The sequence below is a fragment of the Physella acuta genome, unplaced genomic scaffold (genome assembly GCF_028476545.2).
Source record: "Physella acuta isolate Inbredline_101_S28 unplaced genomic scaffold, ASM2847654v3 ptg001063l, whole genome shotgun sequence".
In the NCBI taxonomy this organism is placed as follows: Eukaryota; Metazoa; Mollusca; class Gastropoda; family Physidae; genus Physella; species Physella acuta.
In genome coordinates, this window is record NW_026732580.1 from 115,858 (window position 1) to 125,920 (window position 10,063).

The 10,063-nt window shown below is 38.2% G+C and overlaps 2 protein-coding genes across 2 annotated transcripts; one reads left to right on the forward strand and one right to left on the reverse strand.

Moving 5' to 3' along the window:
• Positions 1-808: 808 nt before the first annotated feature.
• Positions 809-3,350, reverse strand: LOC131955340 (uncharacterized). The gene is made up of 2 exons (XM_059319445.1): positions 3,231-3,350; positions 809-2,196 (listed from the first exon to the last, which is right to left on the reverse strand). Exon 2 carries the CDS (start codon positions 2,049-2,051, stop codon positions 1,182-1,184), a length of 870 nt encoding a protein of 289 aa, XP_059175428.1. The 5' UTR covers positions 2,052-2,196; positions 3,231-3,350; the 3' UTR covers positions 809-1,181.
• A 2,391-nt stretch (positions 3,351-5,741) lies between these two features.
• LOC131955326 (uncharacterized) lies at positions 5,742-10,047 on the forward strand. Its single transcript, XM_059319419.1, has 5 exons — positions 5,742-5,835; positions 6,445-6,573; positions 6,712-6,856; positions 7,419-7,928; positions 8,122-10,047. Exons 2-5 carry the CDS (start codon positions 6,445-6,447, stop codon positions 8,517-8,519), a joined length of 1,182 nt encoding a protein of 393 aa, XP_059175402.1. The 5' UTR covers positions 5,742-5,835; the 3' UTR covers positions 8,520-10,047.
• The last annotated feature ends 16 nt before the right edge of the window (positions 10,048-10,063 follow it).

The following is a 10,063-nucleotide window of genomic DNA, read 5'->3' on the forward strand; positions in this document are numbered from 1 at the left end:
TATGTGTCTTATGTAAGCTTATCAAAAGAGCTTATTGAGACGTATTTGTATCGATTAGGTTAATCAATACAGCGTTTTCAAGTGTCCATTATTGTCAGAACACTGAACACACCTACAGTTTAAGTGCCCGTCAATGTCACAAAGACAAACAGTTACTGCAGAAATGTTCTGTTGTTGGCAGGGGAAATAACATTGTCTAACCCTGGCAGGGGCGATAACAATACGCCTTTATTTTTAAACAAAAATTATTTTAGCTTTTTTAAGGTTGGGCTATACTTAAATATCCATGCTATAGAATAGTTGGGTGTGGTGGATTTACTCGAATCGATTTATTGTTCATTCATTGTTTTTAAACAATATGTTATGAACATTTTGAACACTCTTAACTTACCCACCCGTGACGTTTGAAGGGAAGTGACGTCGCATAGTGCCCCCCCCCCCCCCAACAACACTAACAGATTAGAGTTCAACATGCCTAGAAACAAACAGTGGCTTATCACAAGAAAGATTATAACCCCACCTCAGCAATAAATAACTTACTACAAGATAATACTTGGTTAATTTACATGATGCAAGGTACAAATTAGCAGGTAAAAATACACATTGCATGAGTCAGCCAGAGTTTCTTCCAGGCATCTCTCCAGGCATCCCCCCCCCCCCCCCGAACGAAATGAAATTTATATATTTTATATAGAAAATATATACTTTTAACAGTGTCCGCCCCCCCCCCCCCCCGAAGAAAGTTTACCGCCCCCCCCCCCCCCCCCGAAAATTTCAAGTGCCCCCCCCGGAGAAAAAGTCTGGAAGAAACACTGGAGTCAGCTAACTCAAAACACATTGTATGTGTGTAGTTAAGTCAAGACACATTGCATGTGTGTAGTTAACTCAAGACACATTGTAGGTGTAAACACAAGACACATTCTACGTGTGTAGTTAATTCAAGTCACGCATTGTATGTGTATAGCTAATTCTAGACACATCGTGTGTGTAGTTAACTCAAGACACATTGTATGTGTGTAGTTAATTCAAGACACATATATTATGTATATGTGCTGAACTCAAATCACCTTACAGCAGGAGCATATGAATACCGAGTCACATGACACAGATGTACTGGCAAAGTATTGTTTAGTTAATTGTTTTAAAAGACTAATTAATTTGTTTTGTATGCTTAGGTCTAATCACCGGTATCTATTCCACCCCCTTTCGTGCACAATTGATCTAGGTTTAGTCCCAGGGTTTCTTGGACCTACGCCACTTGTGTAAGACTCCACGTCACTTTTGTAAGCTGTGTCAAAGCGGAAGTACTTATCGTCGTCATCGTCGTCGTCGTAATTCTCACTTTCCGAGTCGGGGGAGTCTCGACGGCGTCTGCGACGCTGCTTGCGTCGACGTTCGTGCGTGGCGTAAATATGGAATTCCCCATTCTCCAGTTTAACTTTGACCTCTGTGAATGGGTATTTCCCGTAGGTCCGTGCAAGCTCGTCCCTCAAAAAATCGGGAAGTCCCCTAAATTCGCCGTGAGATTCCCGGATGTCGATGTTGACGATACGTCCGAACTCAAGCTGACACGTGACACTGAACCCGGGGGTGAAAGGCCCGTATGAGGGGTAGGGCATCCTCACGGGCACTGGTACTGGCACAGGCTGGGGCACTGGCATCACTGGGTAAGGGTTGGCCACCCCCGGGTACATTGCCTGAGGGTTGTAGAAAGGGGCGGGGTTGACTACCTCCCCGTTCGGGCCGTAAAAGTACTGTCTGGGTGGGGCGTTGTAGAACCCCCCAGCGGGGGCGGTGTTGTATCTTTGATCAAAGTGCATGACGGGAGGGGGCGGCAACCCCCCGCTGGTCATATATCCTGGCTGGGGGTTGTACACCCCGGCCCCAATCATCGGGTTGACGGCTTTTGGAAACGGGTTGGCGCTGATGGCTGAATAGGCCGGCGATTGTAGCGAGGGGACCTCAAGGCCGCTGTGGCCACTGACCAACATAGGAGGGACGTCCAGTAGGGGGCGCTTGCCGAATCGTGACGACACAACCGGATCAACCATTATGTACACAAGTCGTCTGCTAGTCGCCTGTGTTTAGTGTTGAGTGCTTGGTGACATTTTTGGCCGGCCACACTGACATGAGTTGTACGCACCTTGGCTTCACGAAGACGTCATGTTCTAGAGGGAAGCAACTCTTGTGACAAATCTGAAATTTGAGATCGTGCACTAATGTTAATAAATGTAACAAAGCGTTGTTTTAGGGCCTACATCACAAGAACGTTTGTCTTATATTGCATGCGTGACATCATTGCTCAAATTTATCGGGCGTCCATAAATGACACCATGTTTTTTGATGACTTTTTACCCCTCCACATAGTTAGAAAAGACAGACCCGGTTGCTATGAACAGAAGCCACGATTTGAGCAGCTGATTCATTTTTAGAGTGTACCATAGGTCTATATCATCACGCTTCTCACGAACAACAAAATGACACTGGCAATGATTGAGGGTTAAGTGAGTCCGAGACACACCAACAAGCACATGAGCACACTACTAGCACGGCAGATGATGTGCTCATGTAGGTATGGACGCTGTGGTGGACAGATGACACAACTCAGACATGTTCGTGTCGTTTAAATCTTTTGTCAGACAAGTAGCCATTTATATAAATAAATTAGATATGATCTACCTTTGGCTGGCCAATTAGATATGATCGACTTTTGGCTGGCTAATTAGATATTTTACTATGATTAAGAAGATTTAAATGTGGGTATTCAGAAGACAATACTAGGTTGGTAAAGCTCATGGTTGCTAAACAGAACTCTAATTCCCCCCCCCCCCCGGGCAGATGGTGACAGTAACCGATTTAGGAGGAAAAAAAACTCCAAAAGCAAACAACTGCTGCCCTGTAGTTTGTTATTGAATGGACTTGGACTGGAAGAATATCCTAAGTTAACGGTAAAACAAGTTGAGGAATTGTGTTGGAGGAAATCACGTCCGACATTACAATTTGGAACGAAGTAGAAGAAGATAATTCAGTTTACATTATTCAAGATGTACTGATACTAATTAGTTATTATTGTTATTGATTGTTATTGTGTGCAGGCCTATAACTATAAATAGATCGTATATTCTAGCAAATGAATAACATCTCAGTATCATCAGAACTACCGCGGGTGAATGTGGGAAGATGACTTACCTTTAGCCTAGTACAAGGTGTGAATGTAAATAAAAAGTTACCTTTCGACTAAGATCAACAGAGATTAAAATTTCCAAAATGGCGTAGTTGTGTGTGTGTTAGCAACACCGGGTAGCATTGGACTATTTGGGCAAGTCTATGCCGTGCCCAGAACAGGTAAGTGTAGGGTTTGAAGCTAGCTTCACAGCGGGCTATAAAATACTAGTAATTCCTTCAGCGTAAAGAACTAGTGTCGCGCAGGCGTGTATCGAATGTGAAGCTCTCGTGTGACCCGATATCGATTTTTTATTTCGTATTGATCTGATCGTGTGATAAGTATAATATAAGGACCGTCTCCATAACAGACGATAGAGGGCTGTGTGAATCGACTCAAGGCGTTGGTTGTTACACGCCTATGCATTAGCTGGGGAGATAATTAGTAGGCCCACTGGATTACACTAGTTCAACCAAATGTAGTGTTATTCAAGGGAGAGTATTGCAGAAAGTTCCAAAAAGAAATACCTGTTCGTGCATCAGGTCCCCTACTTTAGTAGATTAAAATATATATTATATGTTTAAAAAATGTATAGTTTTCAGTCAACCCCGAGCTCAAGTAAAGTTAGAAAAGAGTAGAGTTTGTGTTAGAGCTTTCTTAAGGTTATGTGGTAAAAAAATGGATCTGTTATTGTAAATTATAAATTTAGTCGTCACGATATCAAGACAGATTATTAAATTTAATTTAGTCGTCACAAAATATGAACAGGTTTTCTTTCATATATTTCTCTTCGGGGTGGGTTTTTAAAACAACTGGAGAAATGACAGAAAGAAACACTGGATCTAATTTAATTGGATATCAAATGATTTTAAGTTTATGGGAATTGGAGGAAAGTTTAAAGTTAAACAAAAAGCGTGAACGGGGGGGGTCATTTGAAACCTGGGGGAGGGGGTTAAAACTCCAAGGAGAGGGACGGACAATGGTCAAGCTCAAATAAAAGGCAGTCTTGTTGAGTGGATAAGAACCATGAAGAGCCCTAGATAAAAATAAAAAGAGTACAGACTTTAATAAATGGCGCCTCCGACAGGTCCTTGGATTGAGATGACAACACAAAGTAACTAACATTCAGATATGTGGGGGGAAAAACAAAACAGCATTAGCTAAAACAAACAACACGTTAACAGGAGCCTCTTTATGTTGATGTAAAAAAAAAAACATCAAAGGGAAACAACGCAATTAATATTTTCGGCCGAGTTGATCGAGCATGGCTATGTTCCCCTAGTATGAAGTCACAATCTCTTCTAGATACCCCTTCATCACAAAAGCCCGAAACAGTTTTTTTTTTCCTAAACGGGAAAGAGTGGGGGTGGCATTCACACAAAATTAACATTAATAATCCAGATTAGTTATATCCTCGAAAGGGTTTTAAAAAATTAAACGGGTAGATCTAGGTGTTTTTTTTTCAAAACACGAGCACTGCCATTTTAATTTGGATATGCAGGATAATTATTCTTTGTTTTAAAATATTTCGTTATTAACTTAAACTTGTGGACGTTATAAATGGACGATCTTTTGCTAAACATTAAAGCTTTCACCAAAGCCGTCCAACTTAAACTACCGTGCATGTATCACTGTAGGCCTATTTAAGAAACTGCATTGTTGAAAATATTCTTACACACTCGTTTCGGCTGTAGGTACACGTATACTGTAGGCCTACACACAGAGACTCTGGTACCAGTAATTATACACACAGGTGCACAAACTAATAGAACATGTCAGAGGCGTAGCGACCCTTCCCGGCGCCCGGGGACATACTTCAAATTTGGCGCCCCCTCGAGAGCAAATTTTCGATTTGCACCCCCCCTCGAACTTTTCATTTGCACCCCCCCCCCCCTCAAACTTTCGATTTGCACCCCCCCCTCTAACTTTTCATTTGCACCCCCCCCCCCCTCAAACTTTCAATTTGGCGCCCCCCCTAAGGTCGGCGCCCGGGGACATATGTCCCCCCCCCGCCCCCCCCTCGCTACGCTACTGGAACATGTAGAATCTAGTATCCTACAGCGATTCATGCGTGGAGTTTTGTATTGCGTTTTTATTTTAATGTGACAATGATAAGACTTATACTGTTAATTTCTAGAATCTATCACCAATTTAAATTGGCATTAAAGTACTGGAGCTAATCTGAATCTAGCTAGACCCTAGATCCAAAATGGAGAGCAAAAACCATAGGCCTACACTACTCAGTTTTTCTTACACCCATTCTAAAAATGAAATTATTAAAATATTTAAACACCGAACATTTGGTATTCACCTCCGCAATACTGAAAGTAAAAGTAGATCTAGACCAAAGTAAAATAATTCCAAACTAGAATCTAGATCTAAATTAGTTAGACTACTGATAGTCTATACTAAAAAATAGATTCTAGTAAATAGATCCACCGTCGAGAACAAAAAATCTAAAGTATTTTAGTATTAAAGTAGACTAGATTCTAGATCGTGTAGTAGAATCTAGAAATCTATAACCAAAAGGATCAGGACTTTAGTCAACATCTCGTCATCTGTCATCTGAGTTACATGACTTCAGTGTCTTGACGTGTCACCTGATACACTAGAGAGACTATAATATTAATACTTTAGAATAGGATACACCCGAACTACACTCAAATTAAATAGTAAAATACAGTTAGATACACTGATCAGTTTCAATTTAATTTGTTAATAACTTATTAATAATGATTATGCCTCACTAATAGTTTAGTTTTGATTTAGACTTAAATTACTTAGTAATACTTAGGTCTTAGGCGTCTTAGGCCTAAAGTAAAAGTTTATTATTTTAATTTACAGACTTAAGATTATTTTCAAGTTGTCTGAACCTTAAGTCTTCTTAATCTAGATTCTAAGTACTAGATCTACTAATCTTAAAAGTAAAGTATAGAATCCCCCTTTACACCTTATGATCCATTGGGTAGCTGAAGTACTAGCGTTCATGTTTCTTGACCTTAGCAAATGAGGTAAGATGTGGTCAGCACTTTGCCCCGCTGCCTTTACTTTCCCTAACATAAGTTAGGTACCCATCAGAGCTGAGTGGACTCAGGGATATTTTACTCGAGACTTCTGGTTAGCAGCCTAGCGCTCTGCCGCTTAGGCCATGCTGTCCCACTCTAATTAATCTTAACTAAGTGACTTGTACACACTAGTTCAAAAATATTGGAGTAGTTTAAATAATAATTATGCACAGAATTTAACTGAATGTCTTAAGTTTTTAATGTTATCACATTCAGATGGTACCATCATCATCAAGTAAAAAATCAGCAGTGCAATTCATTTTAGAAGATAAACGCAATGAAATATGCAGCAACCTTGCTAGTCTTAACTCAGCGGTGAACAAATTGGATCAAACTTACACCAAAGTAAGTTGTTATTTGGTTCATAAACCCCAAGTACTAGTTTAAAAGTTTTAAAAATGTCTAGATCTATATCTAAATTAATTTCTAATTATTAGTTATTTGATTGAACTCCTTATTTTTTATTTTGTTTTAATTTTCCAGCTGGAGGAAATGATAAATGATGTAGATTTGCTACAATGCTCAACATTAGAGGCAATGAGAGTAGCCAAATACATGGATTTTTTCTTGGAGAAAATATTACTCAGCCAAGAAGCTATCACATTTTTGAATGACTTCAAAGTTGAGCGTAAGAAGTTGATTTTGTGTTTATTAAGTTCTAATTTAATTTGATAATAAATCTTATACTATCGCTTAAAAGTTTTTGTACAATTATTTTTGGGAATATTACATGTAATACAGCATTAACCATCATCCTCGATTAAAAACAACCTACTTTTTGGATGTCTTCATTTATTAAATAGATTTTCTTAAACTTGTAATAGTATTTATAAGGGTTGTAGATTACACTTAGCTATATTCACCATCATTTTGTCCATGGCTAGTCTTAAGGCACCACACATACATAATGGTTTTTAAATACAATAAATGAGCTGTTTTCTTAAATGCTTACTTACTTTAAACACATACACAGAATTTGAACACCTGCAAGGTGTGTGGCATCATTAATAGGTTTCCCTGTAATTAATTGCCGTTCTAGAATATATAGAAACTGGGGGCTATGGGAAAAGATTAATTTTTAACAGTATTTTTTTTTTAGCTTTCTCCCTAGTCAATAGTAAGGGAAACAATCCTGAAAACTGTAACCTGCCCATTACTTTTTCTACAATTTGTTTTGATATTCTCTCCAGCTGGTTCTCACTGGCCTTCAACAGAAAGTAACTCACACACAGAAAGTGCTCATGCTGCAACTGTCAGTATTCTACAAAACCAGTTGGAAGATATGCAAAAACAAGTGTCCAGCTTGCAAGAAAAACAAAAAATAAGTACTGATAGGATTGAATTGGCTGAAAAAAACATTGACTTGGTCAAAACGGAGCAAAAATCAAACCAAGACAATATTACTAAAATGGGAATCAAGCAACTCCTTCTTGACCAAATACAGTTAAGAAATGATAAAAGCATTTTGAAAATAGATGACAGAACTTCTACACTAGAAGATTCTGTACAGGCTATAAGAGGGGAGGTAAGCAAACTGCAAGATGAAATGAAGAAAGTTGAAGTTTTTAAAAAATTGCTGCATCAACTTCAGCAGAATGTTGACTCAAGAGCTGAAACATCTACAAAGCTATATGACCTGCAGTCTGAAGTAGCAAGACTTCATAGTCTTATGTCTTCTATTGAGAATAATCAATGTAAAGGTGAGTGTCAGTTATTCTCAGCTACTATTTACACATGTGATAACCATATTATAAAACACATAAAACTTGGCAGTATACATCATTTTTTTAAATTTAATTTTTAAATGATATTAGAATCAATTTAATTGTTTATCTCTGTGAATTTTTTAATCATATTAGAATCAATTTAATTGTTTATCTATGTGAATTTTAGATGCCATTGAAACTGTACCAGCGTTTGTTGCTGAGGCCAAAATTAACACAGTCAGACCAGGAGAAAGGTTAAAGTTCACCCAGGTCAACTACAGCTCCTGGGGGTGCTATGATGACACCAGCAGCAGTTTTGTGGCCCCCGTCAGTGGACTTTATTTTTTTAGTGTATCAGTCAACACCAACAGCCCAGGTCCCTTTTCTCTAGCAATCATTCACCAAGCTGAACCTGTTGCTCTGTGCGCCACGCCTGGATCTACAGATGTTCAGACTAGCACATCTGTTCTCTTAAACCTTTGCGCTGGGGAACAGGTGTGGGTAGAGGCGGAGTTACGAACTTTCCCTCAGGGGGTCGAGATTGGAGGAGGTTTTTCTAACTTCATTGGTTTCCTCATTAGGTGATAGTACACTAGTAATTGTCCCATTGAGAGCATTACGGTCACATTTCTAGCTTCATTGGTTTTCGCATTAGGTGATAGTACACTAATGAATGTCACATTGAGGGCATTACGGTCACATTTCTAGCTTCATTGAGGGCATTAGGTCACATTTCTAACTTCATTGGTTTCCTCATTTGGTGATAGTACACTAATGAATGTCACATTGAGGGCATTACGATCACATTTCTAGCTTCATTGGTTTCCTCATTAGGTGATAGTACACTAATAAATGTCACATAGATGGCATTACTGTCACATTTTCTATTATTTTTTTATCTTGGTGCTTTTATAAAGTTTTGCAATAGCTGTTACAAATAAATCAAATAAACGTTCACTAAAAAATACAGGTCTGCATTTATGTCATAAAAAGTAAAATGCATTGAAATCGGATGTGTTGCACATTTGTTTATTAAGATTCAGCAGCTAAGAACCTCTGTATTTAGTAAGCTTTAGCTAAGAACCTCTCTCTTATTACACTAGCAGTTAAGAGTTTTAATTTTGAGCAATGATTGCTAACTTGACTCCCCTCATGAATATACAGTAGAACCCATATATATCTCATGTGTAGTTGTAGTATTTTGCACACAAACATGATTATAGTAGCACACAAACAAGTAAGACCCCATTTTTAACAGGGTATGTGTAGTGCTGTGGAAATTTTTTGGAGCTCACCCGTATCATCATAGTAGTAAGCTGGGAGGTTGTATAAAATGTGTAAAATGTTGCACCTATTTTGTGCCATGTTCTAATTTATTCACATTATTTCCATGCAACAACAACCAACACACACAACAACCACATAGCAACAGCTGTTAACACTAGGAGGCATTATCATACATTGTCATACAGTGTAACCATTTGTTTTACTTAGTTAAGTCACAACTTTAATTTTTAAAAATACATGATCTCCTATACTGAGACATCACAACATTCATGTATTCTATTCTCATTCTATTCCACTATATATTATATACACAATATAAATGTTATTTATTCATTCCACAATTTTAAATGCTATTTTATTACTATGTCTTAATATTTAATTGCTGTTTTATTAAAATGTCTTTGATATTTTTTTTAATAACTGCCAGTGAAGTTAATGAAAAACTTTAATGGGGGATAGCATGGTCTAGTGGTAGACCACATGCTATCTAACCCAAAACTCTTGTTTGGACTGTAAGTAATCCTCTGATCAAACTTCCCCTAATGTCCCAACTAGCTGGTGCGATGTACTAGGGAGAAAACAAAAAACCCATGTGTGTAGCTGCTGGTAACGTGGGTGAGAGAAATGATTTGTTCTAAACACTGTTCCAGTCTGCCTGGCTGATGAGAACATTTTGGAAGCTGTGATAAATTTATACGAGGGAGAAACCAAACCAACCTTATGCTTCAACTTTATGTCTTGTTCCCATTCAACAATAAAAAGAAAATACTTTAAAAATAAAATGTTGTCTTTAATTGTAAAAAAAAAGATTGTTGTGTATATTAAAACTAAGCATAGAATAA

What these genes read in the sequence shown, in the direction of transcription:
- LOC131955340 (XM_059319445.1), bottom strand. Translation starts at nt 2,051, where the DNA reads ATGGTTGATCCGGTTGTGTCGTCACGATTCGGCAAGCGCCCCCTACTG.
- LOC131955326 (XM_059319419.1), top strand. Translation starts at nt 6,445, where the DNA reads ATGGTACCATCATCATCAAGTAAAAAATCAGCAGTGCAATTCATTTTA. An exon ending in TGGATCAAACTTACACCAAA is followed by an intron (nt 6,574 to 6,711) that starts GTAAGTTGTTAT and finishes TTAATTTTCCAG; the next exon opens with CTGGAGGAAATGATAAATGA. An exon ending in GAATGACTTCAAAGTTGAGC is followed by an intron (nt 6,857 to 7,418) that starts GTAAGAAGTTGA and finishes TATTCTCTCCAG; the next exon opens with CTGGTTCTCACTGGCCTTCA.